Raw genomic sequence first — 23,595 nt, forward strand, 5'->3', positions numbered from 1 at the left:
TAACTAAAATAATATTTGGATGCAGTGAACACAATAGGGTACATGATCAGGCTCATTCCCTACTTAAGCAAATGTTATGGGAAATTTTGCATAAGTGGCACCAGAGAAAAGATCATACATACATATGTATGCACACATACACACACACATTTCATAACTATGCGATCTAACATTCCAATAAAATTTTATTTTTAAAATGGTTCACTTCAGTTCTCAGTTCAATATAATGTGGTGGGCTAATGTTAATTATGTTCTAAAATAGATTTAAATAATTGAAGGTCAGCACTAAATACAGCGACAAGTTTTTTTTTTTTTTTAATTTTTTTAATGTTTATTTCTGAGACAGAGAGAGACAGAGCATGAGCAGGGGAGGGGCAGAGAGAGAGGGAGACACAGAATCAGAAGCAGGCTCCAGGCTCCGGGCTGTCAGCACAGAGCCTGACGCAAGGCTCGAACTCACAAACCATGAGATCATGACCTGAGCTGAAGTCGGTCGCTCAACTGACTGAGCCACCCAGGCGCCCAAACAAGTTATTTTTAATGTAGTGTTTGGAAAGAGTCTTTGTGACTTCACTTGGCTTTTTTTTTTTTTTAATTTAGATTTTTGACCAATCAAGTTAATAAGATTTGTATGTAGATCATTCTACACTATTGACTCATTTCCTTTATGTTACTAAGGTGTAGAATACATTAAGATATGAATTGGACATTCACAAAGGGATAGGAAAACCCATATTTAAGTCACATGTGTGTTTTGAGTGTGTTCGAGTAAATGCTTGAATTTCAACATCTAACCCATGAATAGTGAGTAGTAGGCTAGGAAGTCTTCCAGTTAGTTCCCAGGATACACAAGCATAAATAAGCAGATAAACAGCAAAGTCACTAAAGAAAATGTAGGTGAGACAGGAGTGCACCAAGAAGTATCTTATCTACCACTACATGTGTAAGATGCAATATAAAAATTGATCCACCAATATTGGTACCATGGAGAACTTTTGAAAAAATAGACTTCATTAAAACATAACACACGTAGGGAATTGCACAACTCATAAGTGCCTAATAAAGTTTCTCAAAGTGAACACTTGTGATCTAGCACCCAGATCAAGAAATACGGCATTACCAGCAACCCAGAAGTTCCCTGGGCTCCCTCCCTATCACTACTATGTCTAATGCCAGAGTAATCAATATTCTGACTTCTAACATCAAATTTGGACTTTATATAAATGGACTTTATTACTTTTCTGTTTCTGGCCACTTTTACTTAAGTTCCATTATGAGATCATTTGACTGTTGGATGTATAATAATTTATTTTCATTGGATGGTATTCCATTGTATGGATGTACCACAATTAATGTAATCATTCTAGTGTTTGGCTAGTTTACATAATTCTGCTCTTAATATGGGGACATTTTATTCTTCCTTGCCCTTTGTATTCTGTCAGAGATTTAATTAATAACAAACATTTTACCAATGACTTTTAAATTTCAGAATTTCCACTAGATAATAATGTATGTACCTAATAATAAGTGTTCCTAAACAATATTTAGGTGAAAGTTTTGATATGTAGTCTATCTAGGGAGATAGATGTGTGCCTAGCTAATACTAATTGTAGATGATGCAGAATTATCAAAAGAGAAGACTTCATATGTTGTTGGAACATAGTACACACTTTCAATGGGAAACATTCTTGTTTCCCTTTCTGTAGTTTCTGAGATTGACTTTATTTGCTAAATGATCGGAAACGAACACTTGGAACTTACACACAAAGGGTCCAGATGCCCTTTTGCAGGCACCGAGGAGCAGCTGTAAGAAGTAGAAGGGTTATAGGAATTTGTCCTTTGTAGCAGGCGTGCCCCTAGGCACCAGGGACAGAATGGAAAGGAAGACGGACACCATTCCTGTCCCCGTGAACCTCCCAGTCTAATGGAGAAGGCAGACACTGGACTATTAATTCTGTGTCTAATGAGAGTACCGAAAGGGGAAGTGCTCGGTGACCTGGGAGTATAAAAGATTCTGCTCTCCACGTTTTTCTAAAGGAAGCTGCAGTACACAGCAGTTATCAGTTGAACCAAACTTCAAATCCCATAGCATCACTACTTGATCAATGACTGTGGGCAAGTTACATCTTTCCTGAGTTTTAGTTTTCTCCTCAGTAAAATAGAGCCAATGATATGTACACATGCAAGATACCACATACATTTCCTGCTTCATGTTAGCATGAAGCTTCTAGCTTCTAGCATTTTGCTCACAGACAACTGTAGCTAAATCTAGACCCAAGTGAATCATGGAAAAGAAATGCTGAGGATGCTCAGTGGAGAGAGAAGGCTTGGAGAAGGAGTGGAATGTTTTCATTGTTGCAGATAAAATCCACATGTCCTGAACCGAAGAAGTGAGAGAAAGGAAAATCGTGTAGCAAGCTGGAATTCTAGATTCTTTTGGGGATAGCAGAGGATATACTGGTAGGCAAGCAATGTGGGGGTGTGGCCATGAAGGCCAATGCCAAAGTCCCCTCATAGGCTCTCCGGGATGCTCACCAATGTGTCAAGCAGGGGCCTGCACTGCAAAGTGAGGTAAGCATATCACTAGGCCGTTCCGTTCATGGTTGCTCAAGGGCCGTCTGAGACCCTGGGAACATCCTGGCCTAGGCCTAGATTTTAACTGGTGGCTGAAGCTTCCCATTGTGTAGTGCCCGACCATCCACTGGCCTTCTCAAAGCTAAGCTCCTAATTAATGTCTTGGTGATAAGACTTGGGGTGGAGTGTGCGGATGATGGGTTTGGGGGAAAGCAGATGATGGCTTCTCGGGACTACCTCCTGGTTGGCCTATACTTTAGGATAATGCCTTTTCCGGTTTGTTTTGTTGTTGTTTATTTTGGTTTCCTTCCCCTCGCCCGGTGATTGAGGGTGTGTATTTGTCTAGCCTTTATTTGTTGGCTTATCTACTTATTTTAAGAAAATGATCACTCTGAAGTTTCTAGGAGAATCTGACATATATTCAGTCCAAAACAGTTCTGATCCCTGCCCCTAGCAACCTTCCTGACCTTTGTCACCTAGCAACCTTCAACACAATTCCCTAATTTATTAAAGTAAATCTTTAATTTTACTTCTTTTTTAAATTTTTTTTTCAACGTTTTTTATTTATTTTTGGGACAGAGAGAGACAGAGCATGAACGGGGGAGGGGCAGAGAGAGAGGGAGACACAGCATCGGAAACAGGCTCCAGGCTCCGAGCCATCAGCCCAGAGCCTGACGCGGGGCTCGAACTCACGGACCGCGAGATCGTGACCTCGCTGAAGTCGGACGCTTAACCGACTGCGCCACCCAGGCGCCCCTAATTTTACTTCTGAGGCTTAAACCACAGTTGTCAGATTCCAATGGTTGGGGAAGAAAGCATTCCGTGCCAGATGTTTTATCCACTTAGTTCTAGAAGGAGAGCTATGGCCGTGTCTATCAAAGGGGCACTAAGCACACACCCAACTATTCTTGCTCTCCTATCCACTAACTTGCCTGCTGGGTTTTGCCCTAAGCAACCCTCAGCCCCCCTGCCTGCATGTTCCCTGTTCTGAAAGCTTCTTGTGAAAAGCATTATTTCCTTCAGCATCTCATTAACCAATAGCATTTTCTTTAGCCTGAGTTTCTCCTTTGCAGCTGAAAAAAGTGGACTGGGAAATAGATTGCAGAGAAAGAGTAAGTGTATAAAAATTTATGTTCGCGTTACTCACGGCCTTGACTAATGATGCCTGGCTGCCTATGATGGAGCTATGAAGGAGCAAAAATGCCCACATTATCAGTGTATTTGTATGTTTTGCCCTGTAGGGCAGTAATTCTCCATGCTATCACTTCTTCCATGCACTTTGAAAATAAATCCTTTGTAACAACTCTCTTGCTCTCCTGAAATGAAATTTAGAGTACATATATTTTACCTACATCCATAATTTTTAAAGTCAATATACTGGCATAACTATAAAGGAGAAATAAAAGGAAAGTAGCTAATAATAAAATAAGCTTCACTGTAAGAGATAATGAAGCGGTGATATGTTAGCATGTTGATGTGATGCCATGAACAGGCCACTAGGAGCAAAGGCTGAAGCCCATGTGATACACTGGGGTTTGAAACCAGGATCAATATTGGCTTTGGTGCTGTGCTTTTCTGAAATGGTGACCAAACCTTGCTAAAATTTTAAACAAAGCAAAGTACAACCTTCAAACCAATTTTATGTTGTTAAATCCTATAAAATTTAGTATGTGTAAAAATCATGCAAACACCACTTTGTGTATATATAAAATGTAATCGGAATCTAGGTCAGGATAATGATAAATAGGTTTTTTGTTTAGATCCCTTAAAAAAAATTTTTTTTAAGTTTACTTATTTATTTTGAGAGAGAGAAAAGCAGAGAGAGTGAGTGAGTGCAAGTGGAGGAAGGGCAGAGAGAGAGGGAGAGAGAGAATCCCAAGCACACTCTGCACCATCAACACGGAGCCCTATGCGAGGCTTGAACTCACGAACTATAAGATCATGATCTGAGCTGAACCGAGTGGGACGCTTAACCTATTGAGCCACCCAGGTGCCCTTAGATCACTTATATCAGTTGTCAATAGGACATTTTAAAGTGTGTGAGACGTGAGATTATTCTTGATTGTCCAGGACACTTAGCAGTCTATAGTGATTGTGACAACGAAATCCCCTAGAAATTTTTCCAGAACTGAAAGGGAATAACATCACCACTTTCTGAGAAACAAAGTATAAGCTCTTTGCAAACACAGATTTCCATTTTCTTCATAACTGTACCCTCCCCAGGTCTCCACAGGGTATTATACTAAATGTGTGTTTGTGGAATCAAAGGAACTATAGTGAGATTTGGTGGGGTGTTATATAATCTACCGACAGTTTCCATGACTGTCCCAACAGAATTTAGCTTACTGCCAGAGATTTAACATTCTAATGTTGGCTTTGATCTCTTTCAGAATATAAACATGACATCCTATCCACTTGACCAATATTTTAGATATTCTTTTGTACATTTCTACTATGAAAATACCTTAGTGAAGACCCATTCTTCTTTTTTATTTTTAATGCTTATTTTTGAGAGAGAAAGACAGAGAGCAGGGGGAGGGCAGAGAGAGAGGGAGACAGAGGATCCCAAATGAAGCGGGTTCTGTGATGACAGCAGAGAGCCTGATGTGAGGCTGGAACTCACAAACTGCAAGATCGTGACCTGAGCCAAAGGTGGACGCTTAACCAGCTGAGCCACCCAGGCGCCCCGAAGACCCATCCTTAAGTAAGCAACGGAAATGAACTAGATCCATGTAGTGACCCCTGGAGGTGCTACCTAAACTCAGTCGAACCCACTTTCTGACCTACCCATATGGTTGGTTTGGACATCAAGTATTTGTTTTTTGGTTGATCAGTTTTACATGTTTGTAAAATGTGCCAATGGAGATGTCAAGTAGACATTTGGATTCAAAATGTCAGAGCACAGGAGAAGCCTGGGCCGAAGGTAAAAAAAATCTGGTCATCGGCATACAGCGGGTGTCTAAAGCTGTAGATGTGGGAAGGGTGATGTCACACGGCGAGAGAGGAGTGGGGGAAGCAGCCTCAGCATGCGTTTCTGATACTGATAGTCCAGTAAACAAAATGCAAATATGAACAATAATAGCAGCCATGTTTAGAAAAGAAAACAAAAATCAAAATAAAACTGAGCAACCCACAATAGCAGGAACTAGTGAATCGGAAATCCTAGCAACATCTGTAAACTATCTGTGCAAGAAGAAAGACTGAGGTATGGCCAACTTGAAATAGATACAAGGACGGTATTTTTATGTGACATGTAATTAGTTTTTGGAACTCACTACCACAGAATATTTTGGGGTGACTAGCATAGAAAGTCTAAAAAAAGAATTCTTTTAAACGGTTGTAAGGGATAAGAATAGTGTGACAACACATTAGGTACGAAGCTGTGTGGTACCCACTCCCTCTCACATTTACCTGGCTTCTCTAAATTAACCTTCCGAGGTCCAGAACAGTCTTCAGACACACTAAAATGGTTCCTCCCAACTACAAGGTGACATGACTTCCCTGCCTGGGTAGATTGTTTTCACCCCAATTTCTGAGAAGCACCTGAATCAGCCAGACCATTATAGGTAGAGGATGCAGGAGGAAATGAAGTCTCTTTCCTAAAAAAGTAATGTGCTCCTAATGGCCTTGATTTATTACTTTCTTATTTTGATTTTTTTAAAAAAATTGCCTCTCTAAAATTATGTTTTAATACTATGAAGACATTGTTTAATTTCCTTGAAGCATCTTGTATAAAAATAAAAAGAACAGCCTTAGGATTTTTACTTCAATTTAGTCTGTACCTTGGAAGCATTTTCTGTAAGAGTTTCTTAAATAATCAACTATAAAATAGGGAAATGGGTGTCAGGATGAATTTAGATTTAAAACAAGACAGTAATTCATCTAAACTTTCTGACTGCCTTTAGTCAATTCAATTTTCTTCTCTGGTCTTTGATTCAGAAACCTCAATTCCCTTCCCCATGTAATGTTGCTTTCTTGTTCAAAAAAGTGATTTTTTTTTTTTAATTCTTTGAAGATACGGATATCAGGAACCTATTCTTTAAAAAAGTTCCCCCCCCCACCATCAATTTGCAGTAACAGCACCACCAACAACAACAACAATGTAATTTAGGAACTCATTTGGACATAGTGACAGTAAGATCGCTGCAGTGGCAGACAGGAGGCAAAGGCTCTAATTTCTCAGTTGTGCCTTAGTCTGAGGTCCGGTTGGTGATTCCAGCGCTGTGAGTCTTGGCTTTACCCATCTCTAAAAATTGTTGCATCATTATACTGTATGCCCGAAACTAATACAACCCTGTGTGTTAATTATACTTGGATAAAAAAATCATAGTAATATACATAAATAAATAAAATAAAATAGGGGTATTGGACCAGGTGATATGTGGGAGGACTGCTTTAGTTTTAAGCTTTTGTCATTAAAAAATAATAGTAACAAATTGATGGTATACTACTCGACACTCCAAACACGCAAAAGTCAAAAGGACTTATTTATCTATAAAAAAATTACCTTTAAGGCATGGGCTTTTTTTTTTTTTAATCTATTTTGTTGCCGTTGTCTGTTTCTTCCACCCAGCTGGTTTCACATATAAGAAATTCTGTTGAAGTCCATGAGATCCCAGAGGACTTACTAAAGAGGTATAATTTTGGTTGCTAGCAATCTCCTTAGACTCACTGGGAAGAATTTTCTTTGCAATTGTCTTCACAAGGAAGTACTTGTCAACTGCACATGGCTTTTTGGAATAAATGTCAAACCTGCGGGCAGAATAAGCATGATAATGGGCTAAATACTACCCTTGAGAACTACACCAGGCTGATAGAAATCCTGCTCCCACATTTTCTGTTTTCTGTCCCTTCTTTTAATATTCAGTAAAAAGAAGAGAAAATTACCTAGATTGTGCTAAAATAAAGGTCCATGAGAAAGTATGAGTGATGTTTATTGAGCAATGATGTAGTTGTTAGTGCTATTTGTAAATTGTTCTCAGTCCTCCCTTCCGGAACTTGTTAAGACTGTGCTTTCCAGCCTCCTGGTGAGGGTTGGGGGTTGGGAGAGGACACGAATAGTTCTGGCCAATGACTTGTGAATTAAAAGGGTATGCCACTTCCAAATTAGAATACTTAACTGTGGACATATGACCCCTTCCCTCAGCTTTTTTTTCTTCTCTTTCTCTCCTCCACAGCTAACCAGCCATGTTCTACACATTAGTTGCTTTATCATCCTAGGTCCTGGACAAAGGACAATGTCAGTTGGCTTCCGTGGACTCACTAGGAATATAGCATGAATGAGAAATCAACCTTTGTTATTTTTTAAAAAGAAATTTAAATGTTTTTATTTATTTTTGAGAGCAAGCAGGGGAGGGGCAGAGAGAAAAGGAGACACAGAATGGGAAGCAGGCTACAGGCTCTGAGCTGTCAGCACAGAGCCCACTCTGGGGCTCGAACTTGTGAACCTCAAGGTCATGACCTGAGTCGAAGTTGGGCACTCCACCAACTCAGCCACTCAGGCACCCCAAACCTTTGTTATTTTTAAGCCACTGAAAATTTGAAGTTGTTTATTAGCACAGCATAAAACCCAGCCAGTCCTAACTGACACATTAGCCAAACCCCAGGTCTGTCTGATCACTGACAGGCAGGAACTTTATGGAGCATGTAAAATCACAAATGCTTAAACTTATGATTTAAATGCTTAAATTCCTTCTTCGTCAAAGATATTAGAAGTGTTTATGAGGAAGGACCTCTTCTTTCTTCTGATGCTGCGCATTCAAAATTTAGTCAACTAAAATTACACAAAAGCTTAGCCAGGCTGCAAAAGGGAAAGGTGAACAGATACTTAACAATAGACTCTAAATGAGACACCCTATTATGCAAGACTAAGTGAGCAGGGATCATGTTTTTTCCTCTTTATCACTTCCAACGGATCCTTCCTTCATAGAAGTTCCCAGTCATCTTTCATCAGGGTAACTTCCACCCATTTAAGCTGAGCCAAAGAAGGAAATCATAAACTAGAAAGACACTAATGATTCTTAGAACGTGTTGGTATATGGAAGTCACACATAATATTTCACTTAATTTTCATAAAAATGCAATAATGTGGAGATTAGTGTCTATTTTACAGATGAAGAAACTGAGGTTCAGAGAGTTTAAATAAATTTCCTTAAAGTTACCTAGCTGAGTTTTTTTGCCCTGTAGGAATTTATATCTAGTAGCTGAGTCCAGTGGGGGAGAAATATCCATTGAGTCAGAGCCAAGTTTCTGTGGGTGCCTTCAAACCCAGAGATCTCTTCTCTGCTGAGGTTAAGAAAGCCCCGCATGGGGCTCAGGAGGGTCAAATCTTTGGACAAAGTGATTCTGATGTATTTACTTTTCATCCTTTTTCAGCTCCTCCCTCAGCTCCTGGGGGTCACCACGCTTGTCTTCTTTTGAAATTAAATGTCCTCATCTCCTTATTGGACATGAGTTCTAAGTCCAGATGCTTCAGGAAACACAGCATGAGGCAAACACTTATGTTTTAGTACCTTACTAGAAAGTGCAATCTTAGGGAAAGAGAATGCATGAAAGAAGACTAAGGCAGAAAAGGAAGGAGAGCAAATTCAAGAGGGTGCATTACCAAGAAGCTACTACTTAAAGTACTGCTGAGTGTCACAGAACCATCCTGCAGAGAGGCTGCGTGAGTTACTGCATTTCATGATAAGAGAGGGAGAAGAAATTATTCAACAGGATAGATAGATGTCTGGATGGACAGATAAACAAGACGGACAGATAGATAAGATGGATAGATAAAAGACAGACCTTATCCAACTTTATATTGTGTTGTAGTTGATTATTTATATGCCTGTCTCTTTCATCAGACTGCAAGTTCCTAGAGGGAAGAATCATTTGTTAAAGGCTGAGATTCAGAGAGGATTGGCTTGAATCCCGGCTCAAACGTGTGTGGCTCTGTGACTTTTGACAAGTCACTAAACTTCTCTGACACTCTGTGTCTTCATCTATGAAATGGGGGTAATCCTGACTCCTCAATGCTGGTGGAGGGGATGGGTGATAACAGCATGGAAACAAAGAGCCCAGTATATAATAATATAATGTACTGTGCTGTTATCATTTCCATGTCCCCGACTTCTAGAATTTCACATGTTGTAGGCACACAGTAAATGCCTCCAGGTTTAACTCACATCCTATTTGGTTCCATTTTGATTTGTAGTTTCTGTTCCATTTGATAACCACCATGGCTTTTCATCTCTTTTTCTCACCAGCTGCCTTTAACCATATGGTGATTGGACCCCAATCCATATCATTAACAACCAAAAGAGACTAATAAAATGATGGGAGTGATATATTATCGTCAAAGAAAAGCACTGTAAAAATAAAATGGAATTTAAAAATTGATGTTCAAAAATATCAGCGTACCAAATGTATTGCCAATTCTGAGCCCCAATGCCAGGAACCATCGCTGGAATACTCTGAAGTAATGCTTATCAAGTGGGCCTGAATGGACATAATTATAGAGAAAACTGCAGCCAGCCCTGCTGTTGAGCTGAAGTTTTCAGAATTAAGGTTCAATCTCAAATCTGGTGATTAACAGAAGCCCGAGAGAAGAAATGTTAAGATCCTGGGGGCCAAAATATGTGAGATCTCTACATAGCTTTCTTGGAAAGTTTTAAGTGTACCTGTATTACTTTTTTTCTCGGAGATTTTTTTCTCCTTTTTATTTTTTAATCCATCAAACTCAATTGTCTGTAAAACTCCTCTGAAGCACCAAAAGCCTCCTCAGCAAATCTGTCCTGACAATTCTAGTTGATTCCAAACATAAACAAGGTACTGCTAATTAACTTTAAAGGCTTCAAACAGCTAAAGGAAAGCTCTGAAGGGAACGCAAAATCACATTTAAAGTTAAAGTTTACTTGAGACAGTTCTTCAGCCCCAAGGGAAGCAAAATAGTGTAGAAACTGGCTCAGCGATTCATCTAATAAATCATAATTGCTGTGTTTCCTTTCCCGATTGCCTGGCGTTAGCTGTTGGCAGCAAATGAGTTCTGTAGAGATGAACAGATTTAATTCATTCGCGCTTACTTCTTAGAGACCTAACTCTCAACCAAACAACTGGCTATTGTGAAAATTATTATGCAGTGGGAGAGAGACCCTTAGGTGTGGACCTGGCAGCAGCAGATAAATGTCTCTGATGAACTACCTGCTTTTTTTCTACATTCGCCTTTAAAATGGAAGCTAAATGCAAATAGAACAGTACCTACAAAACGCCATATAAGATGAAAGGTGCTTTAAACATTTTTTTCCTTCAAGGGTGCCTAGGTGGCTCAGTCGGTTGAGCATCCAACTCTTGATTGTAGATCAGGTGGTGATCCAAGGATCGTGGGCTCGAGCCCCAGGTCAGACTCCATGCTGAGCGTGGAGCCTGCTTAAGAGTCTCTCTCTCTCTCTCTCTCTCTCTCCCTCTGCCCCTTTACCCCGAATGCACGCTCTCTCTTACTTTCTAAAATTAAAATACAAAAAAAAAAATTTTCCTTTAGGCAAATTCTGTCATCAGTATTATTTTACAGATGAGAAAATTGCAGATTTTTTACTTGTTCTTGCAAATTTACTCTTTATATATTGGATATTTGTCTGCATGCATGTATCATCACCAGTAATCCTAATTACACATAGTAAGCATTCAATGTATCTATTGAATTGCATAAAATTAAATTAGATATATTGAATACCTGATATGTGTAAGATACCATGTTAAGCTTGTGAGGAGTATGGAGACAAATACTTTTCTATCTGGTCCCTCTAAGCAAACCCATGAAACTGCCTTGAAATATTTGATATGGAACAAGAAAATGATATCAGATGGGCAGATACTGAAGCTAATTTAAAAAAAAGTCAGGGGCACCTGGGTGGCTCAGTCGGTTGAGCGTCCAGCTTTGGCTCAGGTCATGATCTCATGGCTCGTGAATTTGAGCCCTGCTTCGGGCTCTGTGCTGACAGCTCAGAGCCTGGAGCCTGCTTCAGATTCTGTGTCTCCCTCTCTCTCTGCCCCTCCCCTGCTCATGCTCTGTCTCTCTCTCTCTCTCAAAAATAAATAAACATTAAAAAAATTTTTTTAAAAATCAGAGACACTTTTTCTAGAGACAAGAATAAGGTAGAGAATCAACTTATGGCACATCATAGGTGTGTTACTTCCTACTGAACAAAAAACTTCAACATGTCTTCAGAAAGAAGTCTGGTTCAATATGTCTCCCATTTCCCCCCTCCTATGTAATTAGTATATGTAATAATGCCTCCTACGTGTCTGGAAGCTTATTTACCAAGTGTATTTGTGTCCCTCCTTTTATTCATTTGAAATACAACAGTTGTACAGGGATAGTTAAAATAAGGAGTATCCTCATCTTAGATGTAAGATAGTGGCTCAAGGTTACTAAACCTGGTGGTCGAACTGAGCTTGGAACCCCAGTATTTATATTCTAAATGCAAATCCCCAGCTGAAAGTGCTCTTCGTAATTAACATTGATCTAATGGCCAAGCTGTATACTTTTTAGAACTTATTAATTATCCATTTGGCATTCTTTTTGAAACACTGTGATATCCCTATCTTTTTCATCTTCTGTTTTCATCTCATCTTGCATATGTTTATAAGTTCAAGGGTTAACTTTTTGTTCTTTTATGCTTATATGTAATATCCCTGGGTAATGCCATCTGATCTCTCTGCTTCTAGAGCCATTTGTGTGCTCTTAACATTGAAACCTATGTCTTTAGCTGCCTTTCTGTCCTAAGTTCCCAATACATATATCCACTTATCTAGTAGACATCACTTGAGTCTCATAGATGGAAGATGTTCCAAACCAAATTCATTTTCTTTCTCCATAACTGTCTCCTCCTATTGCTGTCAGCAATTAACGACAATACTACGTACCTAATAGTTAAAATTCATGGGCACGTTCGTCAATTGCTTTCTCTAGGACATCCCCCTATGCAGTCAGCCAACAGATCATATCTATCCTTTCCTCTCCTCTATCACCAGTGTCTAACTTAAGCCCCTCATAATTTCTGACCTGTTGCTCTGCTGAGTCTTTTCTTGATCCCCTATCTCCTCTCTTCTGTTTCTAATTGTTTTTCACTGATTTATGAGTATTTTACATCAGGCTGGGCTTTTAGTTGAATGTTCCCATGAAACAGGAACATTAACTTACTCAACTTCATTTAGCAGTATTTCCAGAGCATAGTAATTGTTTTGTGTTTGCTGAATGAATATACAAATGAATTATTTAAGGAATAGAGGAAAAAGGGAATGGACTACTACACTATAAAACTATAGAGAATCCAATACACTAAACTTCATGGGAAAATAGTTTTTTTAAAAATAAGCTTTATAGTTTATACTACGAGAGATCTTTCGGAAACTGAATGACTGTGTCCCTTCTTGGCTAAGTTGGACTGTAAAATGGCATGCTTTCCAAACTACCAGAGGTTTAGCTAACTCTGCATAGTCCTCAAATATTTCTCTGTGGCAAAGATCATGACAAGAGATCACAAAAGGAACTCCCAAACCAAGTAGTTATTTCAAGCTGTGCGTGGGCTCCTTTTAATGAATTTTCCATAAACGGAAACCCACTAGGTCACTCATGGTTCTGTATACCAGGGAGCAAGCCCAGTAGTATGGAATTGGCTGTACTGCATAATGCAAAAATAAATTTGCTGGAGGAAGTATATTCTTCTTTCGTCCTTTAGGACGAAGCATATACCAGTAAAGTGCTCTAGTCAAATCACCATCTGAGAAATTTCTATCTTGGTAGCTTTGGATGAGTAAGAGCTAGTCTCTGTACAAAAAAAAAAAAAAAAAAAAAAAAAAAAAAAAAAAAAGTGAGCACAGATGAATCTGGACTTCAGAAAGGCTTCGTTGATGTTTTGTGTTCTCCTAACTCTATGCCCTTGAGTCTAAATGAAATATTAGTGTGTTAGGTCTCAATTTTAGACTATAGCATAAATGAGAACATTTGGTAAATGTTAAAAGGTTTGACAAAAAACCCCAGTATTCTATGGAACATGCTCTGGGTTTGAATTGTGCTTCCACTAGTTAGCGTGACGTAGGACAGTTACTTATTCATTCTAAGACTCATTCTTGTAGCTGGTAGAAACTTAATAATAATAATAAAACATCCTAATGTAGATACAAACCAAATATCCTAAAGATTGTTTTTTGTTCTACTGCCTATCACAGAGTAGAGATTTCATGCATACATGTTAGAATGGAATAGACAAACCAGAATTCCATCTTCATTTTGTCCGTTTTTTGTTGCCTGCACATACCATTACTATACTACTCACTTCCTAAATACTGGGAATTCTAATTAGAAATTTTGTATATTTGGGACTAAGAGTTAGATGATTAATAGATAAATCAATTAAAACCTTTAATAATTAAAATTGTGCACATATATCCTAAACTAAAACATTTAAATAAACATTTATCCACCTGTGTTTTGAGATTTGGCCAAGGCTTTTCCTGGAATCTGTTTGCTAACTGAAATCCTATGTTGTCTTTCTTATAGAACCCTGATCTATGATGTATTGCCCATCCATTTCAACTCTGGTACTTAAAGACCAGTTTATGAAACAAACTGATTACTCTAGATATTCCCCCCATTTTGTTATTATAATTGTCTCAGCTACTCCAAAGTCTATAGTAGATTTTTGTTTTTGCTTCTTTGTGGTTCCTCTTTATCAAGTTATTCCCAAATCTTTTTCATAGAAAAGTAATTTTTTCACACCCATGTTTGTTGATTTACATAACGTTTCGTTGAATTACCTAAGGATAATTACAACTAGAGCATATACAGATATATATGTACAACTGGCATAAACAGATTCAGCAACAAACGTACAACTGACTTTGGTGAAGTACCAACTCCATGGTAAAAGCAGATGAAAGACGGTGTGTTAGAGAAGTACCTGAGAATTCAGGGTACTGGGGCATCAGTTGGTTCTACAGAGGGAGTAGAAGGCATGCGTGAGTGTAAGAAGTGCAGAGTGGAAAAGAGGATTCTCCTGTAAAAAAGTGGTTTCACAAATAAACTGGTGCAAGAAGTAGGAAGGGAGTTAAAGCAAGACACTTGCTGCTAAGTCCATTAGCTAATTAAGTGCTATCAAAGCACAGAATCTTACAATGGTAGAGCTCAAAAAGGCTTTGGAGAGCAACTAATTCAAACCACTCTCCACCATCCTCCACTAACATTTGATAAATGAGGAAAGATGTTTGGGTTGAGATAGAAAATTCTTTTAACCACTGTCCACCAGTGGCTTCAGATCAGGGCGGGGTAGGGGAGGAAGCACGAGATTGGAGGCCTCTCAGATTCCCTTCAAGCACAGGTGCTCTACACCAAAGGATGGATGGATAGAGAATGGGAGGAGGAAGAAAGAAAAAATAGAGAAAAATCCCATTTACCTTTTCTTTAAAAGTCAAACATAAAACACCAAAACCAGAAAACAGAAAACCCTTCTACAGAAAGCACTTTGTGCTTCTGCAGACACACCTATGCACCTTTCCTAACTTTTGCAGATGTTCATCAATGGTTATGCATTTTACACAGAAATTTATTTTTAAACTCCTATATTTAAGTGCCACCAACTGACAAAGGAGATGGAACCAATGTTAAGATGATGTGTTCTCCTCTGGCATGTTTTTCATTGCTTTTCCAGGAAGTGCTGAAGAAACTAAGAGACAGGACTGAGATGAAGAGCCCTATTGATCTTGCCCATCCTCTGTCCAGTAACTAGTTCCAGAAATTCTGTGCGGGAATTGGGGCTAACCAGAGATTGAGACTTAACCATCCAGTTTTGGCCACACAGTTCTGTCTTTTTACCAAAGTGGAAAAGCTTCAAATAAAACACAGAGGCCCAATAGAAAGTTGCTAAAAACAAGTTATTTTGTAGTTCCTCAAGGCTTTCTGATTTTTAAAAATATATATGATAATCCCATGTGGTAGCCTTGGAGAAATGACCTTCACTAATATAATTGCCTTCTAATCCTTAAGTCAACCTTATTTATTCATTTCTCTGTGGATTCCTTTTACCTCAACTTCCCTGTATTTTGAAGAAATGGCAACCAATTTCCAAAGCATGGTTTCAGGAAACCAACAGTGTCACATCCAGTTGCCTAGAAAAATATAAATTGCATCAGTGTTCTTGGTCAGATCTTCTATTTGTGTGGCTCCTTCTAGTGAGGAACACAGGCAGCATGTGGGGGGTTTCCCATCCCATACTCGTCACATCTTGGTCAGGGAGAAAAGAGTCAGCTCGTGAGTAAATGGGCGCAAGTCAACCATGTTGAAGTGAGAAAGGGGGAATGCTGGGGAGTCAGGCTGGAGGATGGTCTTTCAGGAAATCAAACGTGAACAGCAAGAGAGAAAAGCATTTCTTCTTGCTTCCGTGTGTCTGCAAATCGAATCAGGAAAACTTCATTCCCTAGCATTGAAGATTTTAGAAATATTTAAGCCAAATCTACACACGGTAGCATAATACATTCAAATGACCAGGTAGCCACAAAGCTTTTTCTTCTTGCCTTGTTTCCTTCAAAACGTTGAGCGCTATTTGTAATTATTTATGTCTTCGCTTCTTGCCATCTGCCCCCTCACTAGACTGTAAACTCCTTAAAGGCAAGGACCATCTTTGTTTTGTGCACCATTATATGCTGAGTATGCTGAGTTATGCCTGGTACACAGCCGGTGCTCAACAAATGTGTGTTGAATGAAGAAATGGATTCCGTATTTCTGAAAGTCTCAGAGCAAACCAGAATTTCCACCCACTACTGGCTCATTTTTTCTGTCTCCTAATGTCAGTGTATTTCGTTTGTGCCAATAGAAAGCCCCAGGGAAATTCAAGAAGTATTTTCCCCAGAAACCCTCAGGTCATGAGGGTATCTTGAGAAGGCCCCTGGAGCAGCCCTGATTTTGCCCTGTATTCTACTTTTTGTTGGTTAGGAGTCCTTTAGGTCACAGAACTCTGAAAATTACTCTTGGTTCAAAGGTCCATGGCCCAAGGTGAGATATTTTGTTCTTTTCTTCTGGTTTATTAGCTCACGTTGGGTTCAGTCAGCCCTGACGCCTGTCATGTTCCAGTAAGAAGTGAATGATGTTAATTAGATTAAAATGCCCAAATGCTTATGAAAAGGGCCATTCTTCACCTTTGTCACTCCTACTTCAAAAGGGAGTGCTGTTTCCCTAGCTTGGCATGCTTTTCCCAGGTCAAGGGGCTCACTTCTGTGAGATTTTCTGTGTTCTGCAAAGAAGAGGAGTTTGGAAAAAATTATTGTGTTTGGTCTGCCACCTCCCCAAAGCCTGAAAATAGTCAGTGTCGATCCCTGTACCGTAAACAAACAATAAAAACCAAATAAACCACCCCCTACACACAGACAACACTGTTTCTTCTGAGCATGTACTTTCTGTAGTTAGTGCGAAGAACTACTCCAATGTTCCCTTGAAGACATTTTCAGATCTAGAATACAAGACAGAACACCCGTGGGCACTCTCCCCCACAAAATTGTCTCTCTCCTGCTGCACTAGACCTCTTCCTGACATTATGTATGGAAACTTCCAGAACCCTGGCTGGAAAACCCTGAGGTTTTTCCCAGTCAACATGAAGAGAAGTGGTCATTTAATTTTCGAGACATTATTTACCTAGGAGAGTCCAGAGTAGGCCATATGATGTTCTGGAGGAAATATGAATCTTAAAATTCTAGGAATCTTTCCAGCGAATTGCAGGCTCCATGAGGACAAGAGTTAGGTCTTATCAGCACATTCCTGGTATATTCCTGATAGGCATTCAGAGCCTAGCTGCTGCATGAATGAATGAATGAATGATCAGGATGACTGTTGATGTAATCATGCAGTCTTCACACATCACCAACTCTATTTCACTATACATTCAGAATCAAGTCTCGGAATGGGAAAACTGAAAGAGAGATAGCATCTAGTCCTAAATACAGCTACTGTGACCTCCCATTTAAATGTCATTAATCACCCACCTTCCCTTCCATGTTTCCAGTCTCTTTGCCTTGCTTGTTTTTTGTGTTTTTTTTTTTAACAACACTTACCTTCTAGCACATAATTTATCCGTAATTTGTTATTTATTCTCTTGCCCACCCCCAAGAGCAGGGATTCCTGAATGTTTTACTTACTGCTGCATTCTGATTGCCCAGCACAGAGCTTGGCACATATTAATGGCTCTGTAACTATTTATGAAGTGGATAAATGAAAGATCATTACTGAGGATGGACTCCACGCATCGGAGTCACTGCAGGAATATTTTTAAACCCCCTGATCTCACCTTCACACCCGTGGAATCTGAATGGGCAGTAGAAGTATGAGTGCCAAGAGTCTGCATTTTATTGGGGAGTCTAGGAGATTCTGGCATAGCTGTTTTGAGAACCACTAATCCATCCAACTCACTAATCGAGACATAATCCTGAAGCCCAGGGAGATAAAGCCTCCTGTCACCCATGAGCCTGGGTTTGCTTACTATAATGTGTGTTGCCAGCCCCGTCTTGGCCTTTGAGAGTAAGCTACTGGAGGCAAAAATCATGGCTTCTGAACTTACTTTGTGTGGTGCAGCCCTGCAGGCAGGAAGATAATGAGGCTTCATGTAGTAAAGGACTTTTGGAGTCTGACGGCACCTTTGCCCCGAAGAGCCACCCTGTCTCCGTGCTAATGTGCCGCCGTTTCCCTCTCTCCTAGTTCCTGGACATCTCCATTAAATGGACCACCCAGGAAACCTTTCCTCCAAAGTACCTTCACTATGACCCAGAAACCTCGCGTCAGCTGATGTGTGACAAATGTCCTCCCGGCACCTTCCTAAAACAGCACTGTACGGCCAGGCAGAAGACCGTGTGTGCGCCTTGTCCCAACCACTACTACACAGACAAGTGGCACACCAGTGACGAGTGTCTGTACTGCACAACGGTGTGCAAGGAGCTGCAGTACGTCAAGCAGGAGTGCAGTCGCACCCACAACCGCGTGTGCGAGTGCGAGGAAGGGCGCTACCTCGAGGTTGAGTTCTGCCTGAAGCACAGAAGCTGCCCCCCCGGGTTTGGAGTGCTCCACGCTGGTACGCATTGGCTTTCAGCGCGCGGCAAAATTAACGAGATAGCACAAAGTCAGGTAGTAGCGAAGGTTTAAGGGAACACTTCGGCCCCGATGATATTATAGGATAGCAAATTGCAAAGGTAACGGAACCTGCTGGGTACGTGCTATGTGTCTGGATTGCTGCCAGAGGACCATTTCTCGGAGGAACACTTTGCCACGCTGGGGCAATGTGGTGACAAATCTCAAGTGTGGCAAACTGCCCTCTAATGAGATGCGTGATGGATTGCTCTTTTTTAAAGGGGACACACTGTGAGTTGCACTGTTTATAGCTGATATATGATACCCCTATGTTTCCCTTCAGCATGGACAGCTTCAGACTGCTGTGCTTTTTGACAAACATCAGAAATGATAATTGATACCAAGAGAGTAATTAGACTGATATTAATGAGGCTCTGGAGTGCTAACAATGAGCAGTTACAATTAATTATGTAAAAAATGAGAATGGTTAGGGGAAATGCATTTCATCATTAAAAATGAAGCTAGTTCTTCCCTTGGTGTGGGAGTCGAGTGTCTGCGAGGGTAAAGACCAGCAGCAACTCTAAAATGAGCTTATTCTTTATCTGAGACAAAACAGATTGTCAAGCCAAGAGTAAGTGCTTGTCTACAAAGTACTTTCTCGTTTTGCATTTTGAACAGCGTAGGTTAAGACCAGCGTGCATTGAATCTTTTAAAGCTGCAACCTACATTTTTCCCTATCACATTCATGAAGCTTCCGATGTAGTGTGTATTCTCGAGTGACTTGGGAAAATTAAGAATATTCCCTTACTTTAGCAGTATCCCTGGTCTCTACCCACCAGGTGCCAATAGCACTCTTCCCCCAGTTGTGATGACCAAAAATGTCTCCAGACATTGCCAGTTGTCTCCTGGATGCCAAAACTGCCCGAGGTTGAGGACCACTGGTTTAGAGGATGCTAATTATTTGTAATTATTTTAACGTTCAGAAGTTGTGATACACACAGCCTAAATTACTGGATGGCAGATACTTTCGGTTTAAAGGCATACATAGGAAACATGCATAAATTGAAATCTATTTCGTTTCCTAAGTTGTGAATCGTAGACAAACAATTGTAGGAGGTGCACACTGAATGAGTGTCCCTTAAAATGTCTCCAGCGTGACTATTTGAGGGAGAAATTGGTGACACTTCCTAGCTTTTATCAGATGATTCTTTCGGATTCAAAAGCTAAGCCAAATTGTAGGGGGTAAAACTCACCCAACAAAAACAAATCCATTTAATTCAATTCAGTAAGTTGCATGCATATGCAGGAAAATTAATTAAGCAGGGACCATGCAGCTTGGAAACTAGAAAAGTTTGGGAAATAATGGCAATATAAGGAAATTTTCTCACATAAGTGTGAAAATGTGTTTGTGGAATGAAGTCAGCACTCAGGCAGAAGAGTTAGGCACAGATACACATTTTATTTTGTGGCACCACCATGGGGTTTATTTACCTGTCCCTCCCTGAAAACCCACGGAGCAGTTCCTCAGGGAATATAAGAGGTTTCCAGCCCGAAGGAAGGACTATGTGGTGTTATTCCAAAGAGTATTAGCCATTCCGTGCTGTTGTTGCTTTGAAGTCAGATCATCTCCTCTCCACGTTTTACTGACTTTATTCTGTCTGTGAGTCCTGTAATTCCTGTGCCGTTCCTTATGCTGGAATGGTGACATCCTTAACTGGAAAGCAGAGCTCCTCTCCCCATTGTGGTATCTCATATTTTGCCTGTCAGATTATACCTTTTATATTTCCACTGATATTAATAAGGCAAAATCATTTACTTAGATAGATAAATCTTTATTTTTCCATAAAGCTCTAACAATGGTAGAAGAAGGAAGTCCTGCTCAGGAAGGCCATTACATAAGGCCTCCAAATGTATTAAGAAACATTTACTTCCATTAGTCTTGGATTCTGTTTGTTAAAGAACTTTACAGGCGACATCACCTGAAAGAATGTCTTATATCTTTGACTTTCTCATCGGGATGCATGGCAAGACCCAAGCCCTCAACACGCATCTGAAGAATGACAAGATTCTTCGTTGTGCAGTTTGCTTTCCAGAACATGTGGCAGTTGGCGGAGGGAGACTTGGATCCAGATGGCCAAGTCCACTGATTCCCAGTGTGTTAGCAATGAAAGAATACTATGGAATTCTCGCCCAAACACCTCTGCTTATGATTTTGTAGGAACTGGTGTGGAGCTGGATCCCACTTAAGGGGAGAGGTGTAGTAAGAAAGTACTTAAAAAATTAGACCTCTGTGTAAGTTTTTTTCCTAACACGATGTCACTGCAAAGATGGGAATGGCATGTGAAAGTTTTGGGCTTGTAGTTTGACCCTTCCTCTTTTTTTCCTGCCAGCCCTTTGTCGTTTTTACTGGTCAATGCATCATCATCAATCCCGTTAGAAGAGGCAGGAGCTAAAACTAGAGCCAAATCATTTTGCTCTTTTCCTTCCTTCCTTCCTTCCTTCCTTCCTTCCTTCCTTCCTTCCTTCCTTCTTTCTTTTTCTTTCCCTTCCTTCCTTCCTTCCTTCCTTCCTTCCTTCCTTCCTTCCTCCTTCCTTCTCTTTCTCTCTCTCTCTCTCTCTCTCTCTCTCTCTCTCTCTCTCCTTCCCTCCCTTCCTTTCTCTTTCTCTCTTCTGGTTTTGATACAATGAAGTGGGAGGTTTGCATCTTTAATAAATGAAGTTTATTAACTTTCTGTAGCTTTCATGGTGTCTCTTTTGTATTTGTTATCTCCCCTGAGCCAGAATTGGCCTGGAAAAGCTACATTTGAATATTGAAGTCTGAATCTGTTCAACTAGCTTACACTAGATGGAGGTATTTTCATATGCAAATACCCTATAATGTATAATCTAGCCACGCATAATAGAGCCAAGGCTTTGAAGGTATTTATCTTTAGTTGTTGACTGGTTGAAATTTTTCTAATCAGTGAGTTCTCCAAACTTATGAAGTATCTTTCCACCATGAAATAAAATGCCCTTGCAGTCACCCTTCCCAGAAATTTTAACGACTGTGCTCTTTTAAAACTCAATAGTTTAAGCAAACGGTATATCATCTCCCATTTACTGTGTAGCTTAACTGCAGTCTTAAGCTTTGGAGTCACTGACCAACTTTATTGCCACCTTCAAAAGTTTATTATAATGTTGTAAATTTTTACTTCTCAAGGTTAGCATACTTATGCGTTGCTTCACAATTAGGATTCAGGAAAGACAACTTCAGTGGGCACCGCTTGGAATTTAACGACATGGCATTCAGTGGGTACTGATCTCAAAGAATGACATTACCGCAGGTACACAGCAGTTATCTTCATGATTTTCCAGCAGAAATGGGTGAAGAATTATGGTTGACAACAAGACTTTACCAATGCTTCGCACAGGCAGGACAGATGAACACCCCTATTCTTTCCTTTCCTCTTGTTTCCTGTTTTGTAGGTAACAGCAAAACACATTTGTGTTTGGATGACAGGGATGGGAGAGGCTGTAGCCTGAGGGGCTACTAACTGCAGAAGTTTTGTTCTCTCTGTCTAATGAAGGGAAAAATCAAAATGCCTCAAGTCTGTGCAACATAATAGTAGCAGTAAAAACCAAGTGAAAAGTCTTTCCAAGACTGTCTTTATTTAGAGAATGTCTGCTGCAAAAGTGTTTGGGAAGAGGGTGCTAAATTGTTTGGTATTTTCTGTAGGAACCCCGGAGCGAAATACAGTTTGCAAGAGATGTCCAGATGGGTTCTTCTCGAATGAGACGTCATCTAAAGCACCCTGTAGAAAACACACAAACTGCAGTGCATTTGGTCTGCTTCTAACTCAAAAAGGAAATGCAACTCACGACAACGTGTGTTCTGGAAACAGTGAATCGCCTCAAAAATGTGGAATAGGTAATTATATTTCAAAATGTCAGCCTTGTACCGCTTCTGAATTGAATACAAGACCCTCTGGCTCCCTTCTTAGCGAAACTACTGTTTTCCCATTCTTGAATGTTAACCAGAGAAGATTGTTCTCTGTTCTCTATGCGTGGCTGCTAACACCCTAAGTCAAAATCTCTCCAGAGGTTTCCCCATGTCATGATCGCACTCCCAAACTTGACTTTCTGCCTTTCACACTTGAATCAAACCTTACCCATGGAGAAAGGGGTGGTGTAAAGATTATGTCCAAGGCCAAACTAGCAGTCCAAATTGTAGAGGTTTTTGGTAAGTTCTGCATTTTCATCACTTTAAAAAAAAAATTTTTTTAGCGTTTATTTTTCAGAGACAGAGAGAGTGAGCAGGGGAGGGGCAGAGAGAGGGAGACACAGAATCCCAAGCAGGCTCCAGGCTCCGAGCTGTCAGCACAAAGCCCGATGAGGGGCTTGAACTCAGGAACCGTGAGACCATGACCTGAGCCGATGTTGGATGCTTAACCGACTGAGCCACCCAAGCGCCCCATGCATTTTTATCACTTTTTTTTTTTTTTAATTTTTTTTTTTTCAACGTTTATTTATTTTTGGGACAGAGAGAGACGGAGCATGAACGGGGGAGGGGCAGAGAGAGAGGGAGACACAGAATCGGAAGCAGGCTCCAGACTCTGAGCCATCAGCCCAGAGCCTGACGCGGGGCTCGAACTCACGGACCGCGAGATCGTGACCTGGCTGAAGTCGGACGCTTAACCGACTGCGCCACCCAGGCGCCCCATATCACTTTTAAGAATAAAAAGTGACAGCTAAGAGGCACCATGACATAAATCGGTAACAAATCAGAAAATGCAAAATCGGTTTTGTCATGTATGGTGTTATGGCCTACTGCCATATGGCACAGAGAGGTTCTAAGTTCCTCTGGTTGTCCTAAACTCTGTATTCATGAAAGGCCACTAACTCCAAGCTCATGTGAATGCATCCCATGTTGGTGAGGACGCTCATCAGGATGGTGTCCT

General features: G+C 40.3%; 1 protein-coding gene across 1 annotated transcript in view; it reads left to right on the forward strand.

Annotated features, from left to right (window-relative positions):
• The window catches only part of TNFRSF11B (TNF receptor superfamily member 11b), a 29,672-nt gene that overhangs the window by 645 nt on the left and 5,432 nt on the right, over positions 1 to 23,595 (forward strand). The window contains exons 2-3 of the mRNA XM_030304292.1: positions 18,293 to 18,662; positions 22,374 to 22,565. Coding sequence (XP_030160152.1) covers positions 18,293 to 18,662; positions 22,374 to 22,565 — 562 coding nt within the window. The remainder of the gene's footprint in view (positions 1 to 18,292; positions 18,663 to 22,373; positions 22,566 to 23,595) is intronic.

Source organism: Lynx canadensis, chromosome F2 (genome assembly GCF_007474595.2).
Source record: "Lynx canadensis isolate LIC74 chromosome F2, mLynCan4.pri.v2, whole genome shotgun sequence".
Taxonomy (NCBI): domain Eukaryota; kingdom Metazoa; phylum Chordata; class Mammalia; order Carnivora; family Felidae; genus Lynx; species Lynx canadensis.